Source organism: Nematolebias whitei, chromosome 11 (assembly GCF_014905685.2).
Source record: "Nematolebias whitei isolate Nwh7 chromosome 11, NemWhi1, whole genome shotgun sequence".
Lineage (NCBI taxonomy): Eukaryota > Metazoa > Chordata > Actinopteri > Cyprinodontiformes > Rivulidae > Nematolebias > Nematolebias whitei.
In genome coordinates this window covers 27,970,272-27,986,458 of record NC_056508.1, presented here as the reverse complement: position 1 = coordinate 27,986,458, position 16,187 = coordinate 27,970,272, and the positions used below count along the sequence as shown (strand labels likewise).

General features: G+C 40.6%; 1 protein-coding gene across 1 annotated transcript in view; it reads left to right on the top strand.

Annotated features, from left to right (window-relative positions):
• Nucleotides 1–14,798, top strand: part of kcnd3 (potassium voltage-gated channel, Shal-related subfamily, member 3) — a 136,777-nt gene extending 121,979 nt beyond the window's left edge. The window contains exons 3-6 of the mRNA XM_037684469.1: nt 8,775–8,876; nt 12,742–12,774; nt 12,870–12,956; nt 14,535–14,798. Coding sequence (XP_037540397.1) covers nt 8,775–8,876; nt 12,742–12,774; nt 12,870–12,956; nt 14,535–14,798 — 486 coding nt within the window. The remainder of the gene's footprint in view (nt 1–8,774; nt 8,877–12,741; nt 12,775–12,869; nt 12,957–14,534) is intronic.
• The last annotated feature ends 1,389 nt before the right edge of the window (nt 14,799–16,187 follow it).

The window sequence follows — 16,187 nt, the reverse complement described above, 5'->3', positions numbered from 1 at the left end:
GATGGATGGATGGATGGATGGATGGATGGATGGATGGATGGATGGAAAAATTGTTTTAAATTAAAAAAAAATTGTCACAATTACATATCCAACAAAATGGCCTAACATTTAAACACGTTAAATGTACGCTTTATTATTTTAAAGTGGACACATTATTTTTCTAAAATTTAAAGGAAGACTCATATAAACCTGCAGTATTTAGTGTTTTTAAAAAATTGGGTAAAATTGGTATGAAATATATATTTTTCTCCTTGTTAACATGATTGCGGTCTTTGCTTTAGCCCTAAAATGCAAATTATTGATAAATGTTCAAATTCATTATATAATTTTTGTTTTATAAAGTCACCCACACTGGCTGAAAAAAAAACCTTCATACAAATTTGAAGTGGCCCATGAGCCACCAGTTGATAATGCCTGTTGTATCAAGTGTTGCGGCTCTGAGCACATTGTGTTTAGTAACCAAGTGTAGAAATGGCTCTTTTGATTTAAAAGGTTGCAGACCCCTGGTCTAGACTGATGTCATTGGGAAGTGCAGCTTTATATTTACCACGGTGACTTCCCTGGGAAACACTGGACCAACTCGAGCTGTTTGCAGCAGAGTGTGAAGCGGAAAGGATGAGGATCAGCACCTCTAAACCTTGGTACTCAGTTGGAAAAGTGTGGACTGCTGTCTCTGGGAGTGAGGTGCTGCCTGCACACAGATGTAATCGCTGATGCTATTATTATACTTATCTCACTCTCAGTATTGTCATCACTTGTATTGTTGTCAGCATGTTGTGGCAAAAATCAAGGTCATTCAAATTAACCAAAAGTTGTGTTTATTGCGGTTTCTATAGAAGTTACCAGTGTTCAGTGTGTAAAAATGAATACAACTTCCTCGTCAAACTATGTGCATGTTTAGTTAAGACCTCAGAGTCTGTCAGATTCTACTACATTCCTGAAACAAGTCAATCTGCATAATTTCACAATGAGAATGTAAAAATTAGGCTGTCAAGCTTGGAGTTATCCCAGAATTAATGTGGGGGTGGGGGATAACATTTGGCCCACACACAATCATAAAAGGCTAGACGTTTTTATAAATGAGTGTAAATGTACCTGGCTCTGTGTAGAGGCGAGGGCTGTCATTACTCTTCAACAACATCCACTGTTGTTGGTTTAAAAAGTGAGACACAAGGTTGTTTACTTGGAGCCCAGCTGGTGCACAGCCCACCAGCTGGGGTCTAATCAAATACAGAAGCTGACGTGGCCCTCCAGGCAGAAAGAAAATCTGATTTATTTATTTTTTTGTTGGGAAAAACTATTTCACATTTCTTTTACAGTTCCTAATAAAACCAATTAATGGTATGTCCACATCTTGAATTAATTTTGACTGCAAAAGCTAAATGTGATTTCAGCTGTGACTAGTTCGTCTTTTCAAGGGAAGTTTTCCACCAAAAAGCAGCTTTCTGTAAAACCTTTTTCCTGTGACAGAAAGGCTGATCCAGCTCTGTTTTTTTTTTTTTCTAAAATATTTTAATGGAACTGCCTGCATCCCTTGTTTCCATATATCATTTTTCATTGAGGGATTCTTGCTTCTTGAATCTTCATGTTTAAAAGTGACAACTCCTAAATTTTGCTTTTAGAAAGTAGTGCCTCTGGAAGTTTGTGTTGGTGAGACTAATAATAAAATAAAATAAATGATACAGGTGACACATATAAAAGTACAAACAAAAAAAAGCACATTTTTAGTATTTTTTTTCTATCCAGTGATGAGTATTATGCTAAATGTCAATGTAAATGTATTTGTATAGCACATAAAAACTGCAAAAGTTGACCAAAGTGCTTTACAATTTAGTCAAATTAAAATGAAAACAACAGGAACACAAAAATGCATCTTGTGTCACTAAGCAAACACAAGTTAACAACAAAATACAATGCAACAATAAGAAAAACCATCTCCTCAAACTCAGCCTGGATCAAACACCAGGGAAAAAAGATGAGTCTTGAACAAATATTTAAAAGCCTCAGCAGTCTCAGTGGTCTTTAAATGATCAGGTAAACTGTTCCACAGTTTTGGAGGAGCAACCAAAAGCCCGCTCACCTCTGGACCTCAGTTTGGATCTGGTCAGTGGTGTAGTCTACATTTTTGTAGTGGGTATACCGCAGTAAAGTTAGTTTTACATTGGATGTTGGACAGCGTTGAAGCCACGGAGTGCGAATGTCCAACTTAAAACTAACTTTACCGTGGTTGGTCCAATCCTGATACGTCATGTATCGTTGGGCACTTTTAAGTTGGTATACTGAAATTCTTAAGCTTTTCTAGTGGGTATACTACTCAATATATACCCACGTATCGCATAGACTACACCACTGGAGGACATCTAAGAGGAACTGGTTGTTAGACCGGACTACTCTTATAGGAGTGTAGATTCAATTCAGTTTATTTATATAGCACCAAATCACAACAAAGTTGTCTCAGAGCACTTTACAAGAATATTCACATACATAAAAAAGCCAATTAGTAAAGTTCTCTATTTAAGGAATCCAGCAGACAAGTTGAATCTTGGCTTTGTTGCAGTCTCCCATCCTGAGCAAGCACAGTGGCAACATCCATCCATCCATCCATTATCTTTACATGCTTATTCCATTTTGGGTCACGGGGGTTGCCGGTGCCCATGTCCAGCAATCATTGTGCAAGGGGCGGGGTACACCCTGGATGGGTCGCAAGTCCATCACAGGGCCACATAGAGGCAAACGAGACAAACAACCATTCACTCTCTCACTCACACCTAGGGACAATTTAGAGTTCACAGTGGCAACAGTGGAAAGGAAAAACTCCCTTTTAAAAAGAAGAAACCTCCAGCAGAACCAGGCTCAGGACAAGCAGCCATCTGCTTTTACCGGCTGGTTTGAGAGGACAGGAAGGAGAGATAGACGAACATAGAATGATAGGTCCAGGTATAGGTCCAGGTGTATCTGAAAGACAAAAAAACACATGTTAAGGATAGAAAAAATAATTCCAAATACAAAACAGGTTGAGCAGAGTAAGTAAAGACAGTAGCAGAGTGAAAAGTGTGGTCAGTTTGTCCTCCAGCAGTCTAAGCCTATAGCAGCATAACTAAGGGACAGCTCAGGAAACCCAAGCCGACCCTAACTATAGGATTTAGCTAAAAGGAAAGTCTTAAGCCTAGTTTTAAAACTGGATAATGTGTCAGCCTCATGGACAGGGATTGGAAGTTGGTTCCACAAGAGAGGAGCCTGATAACTGAAAGATCTGCCTCCCTATCTGTTTTTGTAAATTCTAGGAACCACAAATAAACCTGCAGCCTGAGAGTGAAGTGCTCTGTTAGGAAAATATGGAACAATAAGATCTGTAATATAAGATGGAGCTAAGTTGTTGAGAGCTTTGTAGGTTAGAAGTAAGATTTTGAATTACTTGTATATTCTGGATTTGACAGGGAGCCAATGGAGAGAAACTAAAACTGGAGAAATATGATCTCTCCTACTAACTCCAGTTAAGACTCTGGCAGCAGCATTTTGGATCAACTGAAGACGTTTTAAGGAAGTATTTGGACATACAGATAATAAATCATTGCAATAGTCCAGTCTAGACGTGACAAATGCATGAACCAGTTTTTCTGCATCATTTTTAGATAAGATGCTTCTAATTTTAGTGATATTACGCAGGTGGAAGAAGACAGTTCTAGTAACATTTTTAATGTGGGGGATAAAAGACATGTCCTGAGCAAAAATAACACCAAGATTTTTAACATTAGAACTGGAGGCCAGATTAATGCCATCCAAGGAGGGAGAAAGACTGAAAAATTAATTCCTAAGGTGCTCAGGTCCAAAAACCAAAACCTCAGTCTTGTCTGTGTTCAACAGGAGAAAATTAAGGCTCATCCAGGTTTTTATGTCTTTAAGACATGCTTGTAGTCTAAGTAGCTGATTGGATTCATTGGGTTTAATGGACAAATATAATTGTGTGTCATCAGCATAACAATGAAAATTTATCCCATGCTGTTTAATAATTTTACCTAATGGAAGCATATATAAAGTAAAGAGTATTTGCCCAAGCACTGAGCCCTGAGGAACTTCATGACTAACTTTGGTGTATGAAGAAGATTTAATATTTGCATTTACAAACTGGAATCTATCAGATAGATGTGATTTAAACCATTTTAGAGCTGTTCCTGTAATCCCAATATCATATTCAACCTCTGTAGTCAAATATTGTGATCAACCATATCAAATGCAGCACTGAGGTCTAACAGGACCAGTATAGACACAAGTCCATTGGCTGAGGCCATGAGAATATCATTAGTGACTTTTACTAGTGCTGTTTCTGTACTATGATAAGCTCTAAACCCTGATTGAAACTCTTCAAACAGATTATTTCTTTGTAGATGTTCATGCAACTGACCTGCAACTATTTTCTCTAGAATTTTTTAGATGAAAGTTACTCTGTCCAGGATGTGAACATCTTCATCCCTGAAAGAGTGGCCGCTGGCCTGGAGATGAATGTAGACCGCAGAATCCTGGCCTGATGATGTTGATCTTCTGTGCTGGTCCATCCTTTTGGCCAGTGGCTGTTTAGTTTCCCCGATGTAAGACTGATCACAGCCCTCCTGACACTGAACAGCATACACAACATTGCTCTGTTTGTGCCGGGGGACTGGATCTTTGGGATGAACCAGTCTTTGCCGTAATGTATTTTGGGGTTTAAAAGCCACTGGGACTTTATGTTTAGAAAATAAATGTCTCAGTTTCTCTGATACTCCCTCGACATATGGAATGACCACTGCTCTGGGTCTGGGCTTGGGTCTGAGCATGCATCAGGATAAAGAATGTTTAGGATTATTTGGCAGTAAAAGTTTTGCAGCGTGTTTCATTTCTGAACAGGAGGATATTTGGCATCAGTGAGATTGTTTACTTTTCTGTCTGCATCCTCCACTTGACAATCACTAAAAGTGTCGATGTTAAAATAGGCCCTTGGTGCTAATGGTGACGCTTCAGCAGCAGCTCTGCCTCAGTGTGTTGCATCGAGATGCCTGTCCTCAGACCTGTACCAGACAGACTGGATACCTAGCAGGGATAATTCCAGTCAAGCATCTGCAATGTTACCTGTTACTATGCTGCATGGCAACTATCACCACCATCTTGGGATGTTGTGTGCATGCTGACCCCAGTGAGAGAATCCTATTGGCTGAGCATAAAGGAAGGTTATACCAAAGTCCTTTGGGAATGCTGTGCCAGCATTAATGTTCATAAAGTGTCAGGGCATAGAGAAGGAAAGAAACTTGTCAAGGAGAGCAAGAGGAGAGGTTAGATAATGATAGTCAAGAACAGGAGATGATAAACAATTTCAAGGATGTTGTTGTAGGTGTTTTCATGCATCTTTACATGCACTTCTGTTTATCTGCCTTTCCTCACTTTAGATTACTAAATCACAGCAAGAGCTATCTGCAGGTCGGCAAATGTTACTGCCACGTTTTCATGCAAGTGTAGGTGTAGATTTGAATTACCATTAATTATCATATTCTTTTGTAGAATATATTTCTGCTGGTACTTTATATGGTATGTTTGTGTGTACATGTAAATTTTGCCTCTAAAAACAAGGCGGACATGCATAAGCTCAGCAGAATAAGCAAGCATACATCCACAATATCAATTAACTGGTCAGGATTGCATAACCAGCACCTTTGTGGAACAGTGGTTAGAGCCCTAGCCTCACAGTAAGAAGGGTGCGGGTTCACCTCCAGGCCTTTCTGAGTGGTGTGTGTGTTTGCATGCTCTCACTGTGCCCACATGGGTTTTTAAGGTATTCCAGTTTCCCCTGACCACAAGCACTGATGTTAGGTTCATTGGTAACTAAATTGTCTCTAGCTGTGAGTGAGAATGTGAATGTTTGGTTTTATGTGTCCCTGTGATGGACTTGCAACCTGTCCAGGGTGTCTTGCGCTATGACAGCTGGAGATAGGTACCAGCTCCATGTAACTTGGAAAGAATAAGTGGGTAAAAGACAATGGATAAATTGTATTTCTTAAGCTCCCTTTTAAATAGAGTCTGTGTCTTAGTTATAGAATTGTTCTAAAATTGTTGTTCTAGAATTGCGTCGCTCAGGGTGGCTGCATGTTGGAATATCTCTGTTACTTTCATTCTGAGTTATTGCTTTTGAAAACTTTTAAATTCCCCTTTTTTTCTGGATATAAATCACTTTTTTCGGATGATTATTTCCTCGTGTATCGGATGCTGCACAGCTGGAAGGATTTTTATTGAAACCTTTTTACTTTTGAGCGTTTGTTATGATGCGTAACCATGGCAACAAGGTGTTTTTTAACAACCAGGAGCAGCTGATTAACATCTCAAAATCTCACATACCTCAGCTATAGCCCCAAATCCCAAATGAGTTGAAAAGGAGGTGCCATGGACGAATTCACGTCAACCTGGCAGCAGTGCTCGAATACTTGAACGCCGAGATCCTGGAGTTGGTGGGAAACTCTGCTCATGACAATGGGAGGTCTGGGATTATCCCCTGGCATCTGTCCATGGTGACGAGGAACTTGGCAAACTACTGGGAGGAGTGACCATCACTCAGGGAGGAATTCTGCCCAGAATTCAGGCAGTCCTGCTGCCCAGGAGGACTGAGAGGCCCACTGGATCTGACAGCAAGCTGGATCCAGGTGGACAGATGTGTATCTGTGGCCAGATTCTTCGGATTCACTGCAGGAAAGCCTTCCTGCCCACGGCTCAGCATCTATAACCACTCTAGAATGAAACCAGGATGATGAGCTATGATAACACTTAATTTCCCTTTGGGATTAATCAAATATTTTTGGATTGAATTGAATTGAATTGAATTGAATTACACATCTTGCATTACATTTTTGCTATTTTTCTTCAATAAATCTATCTTTTTTTTATTTTTATTCATAATAAACACACATCTGACAACCTACTGTTGACTTTGATGAAAAAAATGCCCTTTTTTTACAATGTGAGTGACTCCAGTTGCCCTTTACCTATAAAGTGTTTTTCCATGTCACTGAGAAGTTTACTGAGACCAGCCTTTTAAACTAGCTCGTATAAACATGGTAACGTGAAGGCAGAGAGGTTTACAAACTCTTTTATAGACACATGATGGGGGGAAAACAAACATCTACACTCTTCCACCTCTGTTTATGTAGCACTTTTCTACACTCGTTACCACTTAAAGCACTTTGACACATAAAGCCACTTTCACACACAAACACCCCCCCCCCCACACACACACACACACACACACATGTCTTGCCTAAGAATACTTTAACATGGAGTAGGAGAAAGGTGGATTTGAACGATCAATATAAATGCATATTATTAGGTGTCGAACCATTGACTGCAGATGCAAATGCTTCACAATAAAAGTTGCAGTGAACTTTATCCTCTGTGGCTAGCAGTAGCAGCTAGCTAGAGATAAGTCAATTAATCAGCCGACCAATTTTAATTGACCAGTATTGGTCTTTCTTCTTCTTTCGGCTGCTCCCTTCTTCAGGGGTCGCCACAGCAAACTAAGTCGCGCGAAGTCTTGACAATTCTTTTTATGCTGGATGTCCTTCCTGAAGCTACCACAGACCACCGAGCTACCACAGCCTTCTGTGTGGAGCAGAGAGCTGCTATCTAGGGCAACCAGGGGAGCAGATGGTGAGGGTTAAGGGCCTTGCTCAAGGGCCCAGAGTAGGGCAAATGAGGGTGGAGGCAGGTGTGGGAGCTTCACCTATCCCACCCACATTTTGATGTTGTCGGCACTGGGAGTTGAACCGGCGATCTTCTAATCACAGGCCCATCTTCTCTAACCTCTGTGCCACCACTCCCACAATCGACCAGTATTGGTCGCTTTTTTTTAAATCAGTGATTGGCCATGTCTTAAGTGGCTCTTGTCAACATTATTTTCTCCCTTAATTTAACAGAAGTCAGAATACTTCCCAGTAATGGCTTTCAATGCAGCAGGAACAGTTTGTATGTCCTGTCGTATTGTGTACACGCCATAAATGCATCAGAGTTTTGCCTTTTATGTTCCTCAACCGGACATTATTAACATTAAATCATTAGGCCACCATTTACATTTTTAAATAGATTCAGCGACAAATCAAAACCGTATTATAACCTCAGTCCTTGATACTTAACCACCCTGAGGTTTTGATTGTTTTTAAAGACATATCTCTATATTACTGAATATAACATGGATAGGCCTATGTGTTTTCTTGAAAGAACATAAAGAGATGTTCTTGTGTTCTTTCTCTTTCTTGTTCTTCTCTGTTACTGACTGTCCCACATAAGATTTTGGATTTCTTAAGAGGAATAAAAACACTACACTGCTCACTATGAACTTGTCTAATGGCTAAAGCTGTGTTTAGGTTGACATATATAGTTATAGTAAATCTGAGAGGAGACAACAAATACATTACTTATTTAAAAAACTTCTCAAATAACTCAAGCCTTGTGAATTTTATGTTTTCATTGATATGTTTTCCACAGCATGACGTTTAGCAGCTTGATTTACACAGGATTTACCTGCTCCACTAACAGCTGCCAGTCGTACTGATTTCCAACCCAAGGAACGTGTTTTTGTGCAGTCGCCATAAATAATTCAGCAGTATATCTGGGGATCAGAGTGAATGCTTTAGTAGTGCATGTTTGAAGTGATCAATAGGATCACAACTGAAACATATGGCAGTGAAGCTCAAATCAGAGCAATGTAGGATGTGGTTGAGACCCTCGGTAACGTCATTTTTTAATGTTTTCTTTGTTTGCAGAAAGCCCGCTTGGCCAGGATACGACTATCCAAGACGAGGAGCTCGAGTGCCTTCCTGCACAACAAGCGCAACGGCCTGTTCAATGAAGTCCTTGAGCTCACGGTGAGACTCACATACGTGATTTATTATGTCGCCAAAAACCTGGCAACATGGGACTTACTTAAATGTATTCATATTTTAACTAATGGCACCTAAAGCCTGACCTGTGATCTAAGTGGATTTCTAGATTGTGGCCTCGCCCGTTTGTTCATTAATTATCCCAGCATCCCATCAGAGCAACTAACTGCTCTAATTTCGTAAGCAGTGCATTTAATGTGAGCATCTCTGAGCCCAGTTGCCCAGCGGAGAAACAGGCTTCAGGCAACGCAGCAAGAAAAGTAAACACAACAGAAGGATGTTCCTTGCCTCACCAAAAATCTTGCAGTTTCCAAGCACTTTAGTGGCCCCCGGGGCGTACACAGCACAAAAACAAGTGTTTGTTCCTCCTTTTCACTCACTCTTCAGTTGTCTTTATTGCAGTATCTCTCCTGTGCAGCAGGGGTGAGGACATGATCAGAATGACCTCAATAAAACTCAAGCAGCGACTGGATAATGCAACAAATTTATAGCAACCCCTAAATAGACCATTAATTTAACAGAATGGCAGTGGAATTTGGATGTACACACTGTGTTGATGAGTGTATTAATTGTAAACAAGGGTTTATGGTTGCAGCGTTACAGTCAGCACCAATAAATAAAGTTGCTTTGTTTAAGTTGTTACAAAAGGACTGCAGTAGCTTCAGTGCTGCATTGACCTGCAGGTTGCAGGTTCAAGCCCAGGTTGTGTCAGGAAGGGGAGATGGCACGAAACATTTGCCTAATCTTTTACGTGAGTTCACTCTTTGTGGCAACCCCTGCATAAGAGAGCAGAAACAAAACAACATCAATACTGAAACCTGTAAACATGCATTGGATTTAGTAGTAACTCTAAAGTGACTCTTTGTGTGTGTGTGTGAAGGGTTATTGGTCTTATTTGTCTTTATGTGTGGCCCTGGGATGGACTGGTGACTTGTCCGGGGTCTACCCTGCCTCTCGCCCAATGGCTGGTTTTAGGATACATAAAAGTTTTTAATTTTTAAACCAACAGGAATAATTATTTTTTGTCTTCCTGCAAAGTTAAGTCAGGTCCATCTTTCATCCAAGACTTCATCAGTCTGAGAAGACACAACAAACTCAGTCTTTTAAGCAGCACACTCCCATAGTGGGACAATCAGTTTGATGGTGATAAGCTGGTTTATGGAGTCCGCCCTCTCCCCCACCAGCTCGTCTGAGGCAGCCATGGTCAAAGTGGTTCAAAACATCAAAGTCCATGCTCAATAATCCAGGAAATAACTGGTTAGCCCACTGTGTGAGTGTGCTGCTTAAAAGACTGAGTTTATTGTGACTCCTCGGACTAATGAAGTCTCTTGGATGAGAGATGAAACGTTTCATCACAAACAAACCCTCCAGAGGACCTGACTTAACTTTGCTGGATTTGTTACTTGGATTATTGCACATGAACTTTGATCTTTTTGTCATGTTATAATACTCAGAGTCAATACTGTTTGTATGTTGTCAACTGGATATTCCAAAAATTTTATTTATGGTGGCTCTTTCTGGATGTTCTTATAGTTTACAGTTCTTTATGTCTTGACATTTATAGCTTAAAAGACTAAGTTCAGTCCTCCATAAATAATCTTTTATTTAGGGATTATTATTAGCTGTTGTGGGGATAACTTTATTTTATCACCAAACCAATCACGAGGAAAAATAAGTACTTCTGGGATAAAAGTCCACACTTAGATCAGTAATTTAACATTAAACCCACTGATAGATAAAATACTAAATTAATAATGTTGTTGCAGTTCGATGTTCTGCTGGAAAATCTTGAGCTCTGATATCACATGGATGTTAATTTGGCACCTACTGGACAGCATAAAATTGCTGCATCTCCAGCTGCATCGTCACCACAATCACCATCAAACTGATTAAAACTGCTTCAGAATTCCTTAAGTGAGGGAGAAAGATCTCTAGCTGCCCCACCTTGCAGCACCAAGGATCTTTAATGTCTCTGTGCCAAGACTTCTCTCAGAAGTTATGTCTTCAAGCTACAAAGGTCAGCATGAGGGCAGCCTGCACAATATTAGACAGATGTTGTCAGTGTGGGAAAGTTTAATAACTGTTAATTGCTGTCAAATCTTTAATTGTAAGGAGGGTTTTTACTAACAGTGTGCTCAGCGCCACACAGCGCTACACATTGTGTTTTGTCACCCGGCAGATCAAGCTGTTTCCACTCGGCAGTATGGTGGCCACCTGGGTAGCGAGCCACAGCCGCCTCCAGATAGACTGCTGATACGGGCCTGTAGTCACATGTATGGAGAGGGACAGAAATAGCTCAGCCTTAAACACCTGTGTTGTACTGCTGCGTTAGCTACAGATAAGCAGCAAGAACACAGGTGAGCAGAGAAAAACTGAGTCATCATCGCCACAATGTATCGCCTCAGCAAAGAAGCCTCTGCTTTCAACACCAGCCGTGTACAAACTGCTACTACAATTCTTCCAAACGTGATACTTTGCTCGCCTCTTCGCTGCTGTCGAGTATACAGGATGAGAGTAGTATTTTTAGTTGTTTTCCTATAAACAACTGAAAGGTTCTTCTGAAGAAGAATACCATCTGTCGAAAGGTTGTAGCACAAGAACACTAAGGATGATGTCACTTTTACACAGAAGGGTGCGCTTTCTGCAGCTTTTAATTTGTCCTTGTGACAAAACGATGTTGCATATTTGGACTTATTGTATGTGTCTGCTGAGAATATAATCAAACTGCTCTGTAATGTGTTGTGAGAGGGACCTGGAAATTCAACCCTGCACAGGAGTGAAATAAGAGGATTTATTTAAAGTTCTATCAGGCGCCAAAAGTCCTGAGGGTGTGGAGTCAACAGTAACCTGTACAGCTTGATCACAGGGGGAGAAAGAGTTGCAGACGCAGCTATGACGTCGTTGGTGAGCGAGCCTGGAAGGTCCGACAAAACCCTTCTCTTCAGAGTGAGGAGCTTGGTTCTGAGGTCGTGATAGAAGCATGGGTCATTCACAAAAAAATCAGAAAAGGCGATGCTTATCGTAGAGGCTTAGTGAGAATTGGTGGTCAATAGACAGAGCGAGAGTCGAGGTCCAGATATCCGATGGTTGAAGTAATCTTTCGTGGACAAGATCTTCGTGGTCATGAAAATGGGTCAGGGACAAGAACAAGAACGAGAACGCTGGATGTGTCAGTCATGAAAAGATCAGATAATCTGGCAGAGACTTGGCGTGGATGGAGTTCTTATACAGAGCAGGCAACAGGTGCAGGGCATGAGCCTGACTGCAGCGGAGAAGTGGGCATGACAGGTGGCAGAGGACAGAGATCATGACATGCTCATGAAGGACTAACTATGAAAGGGATGTTCCAAATTTTTCTGGATTTCTTTTTCCTCACCTCCTCCTCATCATCATCGTCAGTTTCTCTGACTCACTTCAGCGCTGCCCAGAAATGATTCCAAAGCAGCGCAGATTTAGAAGCAGCACCCACTAGTTCAGGCGTAGCTGCACACAAACACAGAAACGTCAGTGCAAGATGTAAAGGATGGGGAATATGGTAAACACGTCATTAGCAAGTTGCCTTAAGCGAGTTTTTGCAACGGCAAACAAGCAGCCAAAATGTCACAATGGAAATTTTTTTACACGAACTGTATTCTGAATATCTATTAGATGCTAGAAGTCCCTCTCCCCTGAGAGATCAGTGCACCAGCTCCACTAGCGTTAGCAGAAATGCTTCTCCAGGTCGGAATAGTAAATATTTCCCGTGTCTGACTGACGTGACCGCAGCCTCTGACGGTTGTCTGTTCTCCGCCCTGAACACGAGTAAAACTCCACCTGTCTGTTCTCCTTTTGTCTCCCTCTCCAACTCAAGCAACTTCCGTACAAGATGAACCTTTCGAACCAGGTACAGAGACAGCTGTTGGCAGCACGCCTCCCACATCACCAGTGTCTTCCTGAGTGAGAGGGTGGGGTAACGCTCATGTTGTGTGTTTGTTTCAGGGTAACAACGAGGAGGAGAAAAGCAAATCTACCTCTCTAATAGAGAGCCAGCATCACCACCTGCTGCACTGTTTGGAGAAAACCACTGTGAGTGCACATGGTTGAAACTTTTTATGCACACTTTGGTGTTGGTTTTATTCTTAGTTTATCAGGAATCACTTTATCTTAACTGTGTGGGTTATAAGGTTGCTTTGAAATCCACCCATTAGCCTTTAGGACTCACGATTTATGTTCAGAAGTTTTTTTATTTTTATTATTTGCATGACTTGTATGTCAAAGTTTTGAACTGAGAGCTTGCGTTACCTGTTGGTGCTCAGAGAACGTGATGGGAATAAGCTGGTATAGATTGATAGGCATCCAGGACATGGTAAATAAAAATAAATTAGTAGAATAAAACAACAGCGGGACATCTACTCTGTAACTGAAGGTGTTTCGTTTCCCATCTAGGAATCGTTCTTAATTCAAATAAGGTCTGGAGAATGTGGGTTTCCAAGCTTTAAAATGATCAGAATGACTCTCGGTTACTACCACACCAGGTTTTAGTTCAAAATATATAAACCTGACTAGGTTATAGTCAATTTTGTGTTTGCAGAGTTGATTGGCTGTGGTGGCCATCTTGAATCAGGTTCACTCCAAACGGTATTCAGTTGTAGATCTAATGATGACTTTCTGAGAGTTTTATAAAAGTCTGTCAGGTGGTTTATGACATAATGGGCTAACGGACAGACAATCATAAACACACACACACACACACACACACACACACACACACAGATACAGGGAATTACACCATTACTAGCTTTTCATGGTGGTGGTCCTAAAAAGTGTGCTGCTGAACCTGCTACTACTATTTCTTTTTCTACGTTCACCAAAAGGCAGACGTTGTATAGTCTCAGTAGGTCCATACATCTGTTACCATATTTTTCAGACTATAAGGTGCACTTAAAATCCTTTCATTTTCTCAAAAATTGACAGTGAGCCTTATAATCCGGTGTACCTTGTATATTAATTCTGGTTGTGCTTACTGACCTCAAACTGATTTTATGTGATTATTGTGAAAGAGTTGAATCAAGTTTGACTTATCTGACTGTTTTGTTTCGCTTAATGCACCTTATGTATGAAAACAGACCAGTTCATTGATATTGCGCCTTATAGTCCAAAAAATACGGTAACTGTCTTTTGTCCCGCCCATAACTTCTGATAAAGGTCACAAATCAAGGTCAAATGTTATACAAGGTCTTTGCTTTTTTGGGCCATTGCTATAGATTGATGTGCCAAATGCGGCACTCATCTATTATTTTGCAACTGAGAGGTGTGGGTTTCACTTTTACAAGGTAAACTACAAAAAAGGGAATGCAAATAAGTTTGGTTATCCTTTCCTTTTATGTTTGTCCTCCAGCAGTAGTGGAAATGACAGAACTTTCTTCAGTCCTTCACAATAACGAGTCTCAAATGCATATACTTGAGTGTTAATTTTGAAATACTCATAAATCATCTGAGGCTTGGAAAATAGACTATATAATTATTATTCTCCAGGCGGATCAAATTTAACAGAAACATATTACCATAGTGGGGTCCCACACTTATTTATGATAAAATGCTTTTGCTTCTGATTAAATTTTGCTCACAGTCCCTTCTTTGTGTCTCCGTTCTCTTGGTCTCTAGAACCATGAGTTTGTGGATGAACAGTATTATCAGCAGAGCTTTTTGGAGGCGGGGCTGCAGAGTTATCCATCTCGAAGCCCCTCCCTCTCCAGCCAGGATGGCGTGACGGGGACGTGCTGCACCCGTCGAAACAAGAAGCGTCACAGCCCTTTACCGAACGCCAGCGCTCCAGCACACATGCAGCCTTTGACGCACACGCACATACACAAACAAGCCCTGCAGGAGCTCAGCGCCATCCACATCCAGCCCCTCAGCACCAGGTAACGAGACACGCTTCCTCTGAAGTCTAAAAGTGCACATCAGAAATGTTTTTTTCTTGTTTGGTTTTGATGTGTTCTGCTACTGAAACAGCTTTATGTGTAACTTCTAACCACAATCACTGCATTTTAATGAATATAAAATTAATAACTCCCTACGGTGCCATACCATTAGCCTAATTACACACCATGTAACTAATGGCAAATGACAGGTGGTAAATTTACTCTCCAAAAGCTCTCACGATAAGATGCAATTTGTCATTTTGTGAGAAGTTTCTTAAAAATGAGCCAGACTTTTTTCATGCAGTTTTATTGTGTGTTCTTGGCAGTTTGAACCAATTAAACAAAATGTATTCAGACCTTTCAAAGCTTACCGTGTTTCTTTAAAAACAATCTAAAACATCATCTTATTTCAGGTAAATTTAGAAACGATTGCGGTTATTAAACATGACTTATCGTTTCAAACAAATATAATACTTTGAAACTTATCCATTATTTTAAATCGGCTATTTCAAGTTTAGGAGGGGAAAAATAGTTGGGTTTGCGTTTATTTCTTTCTTTTTATTTTAATAAAAAAGGAGGAAAGTTTGATGTCTGGCAAGAAAAATGCTCGTAGAACGTTAGAAAAAATGCTGGTGATGATCAGCAGAACATACTGTATTTTCCACCGTGCACGTCGCACCGCCCTATAAGTCGCATCAGTCCATGTTTGTCTAATAAAGTGGAAAAATCCATAAATATGTCACTTCACTGTATACGTTGCATCTATTATGCATCACTGCTGACACGTCACGTTTGTTACGTGTCACCGCTGACAACACGGAAATGTGGGCAGGTGTTGTGCCAAAAGACGATTGACTGCCAAATGGCGGCCGCGGGAGCCTGTACGGGAGGACTTTAACAAGAATTTAACAAGATTAACACTTAAAAACAATTATTTGTTTGCTTGAAATTATAGTAAAAGTGTGTTTCAGTCCAACTTTTGCTTAATAATTACACTTTAATTGTCAAATCAGCTGCATTTCAAAACCCGATTCGCAGAAGCGGGCACATGCAGAGGGACAAGACTTTGCACATTTCTTCGAAATTTAACAAGATAACCACCTAAAAACATTTATTTGTTAGCGCGACTTTATAGTAAAGGTGTCTCTCAGTTGATCTTTTACTTAATAAATGCATTTTGACGGTCAAATTAGCTGTATTTCGCTGGGGCGGTGCAGCAAAATGAAGCTGATTTGGTTGCTCCAGGCAGACGACAGTGGTTGCTGTGGCAAGCCAATTGTGTCATTAATAGCCACTTTTCAGGGGTGTCAAACTCACTTGAGGATCGAAATTAAAACCTTTTTTTTAACTAAGGGCCAATTTCAGAATCTACATTAACTCGAGTTAGATACTC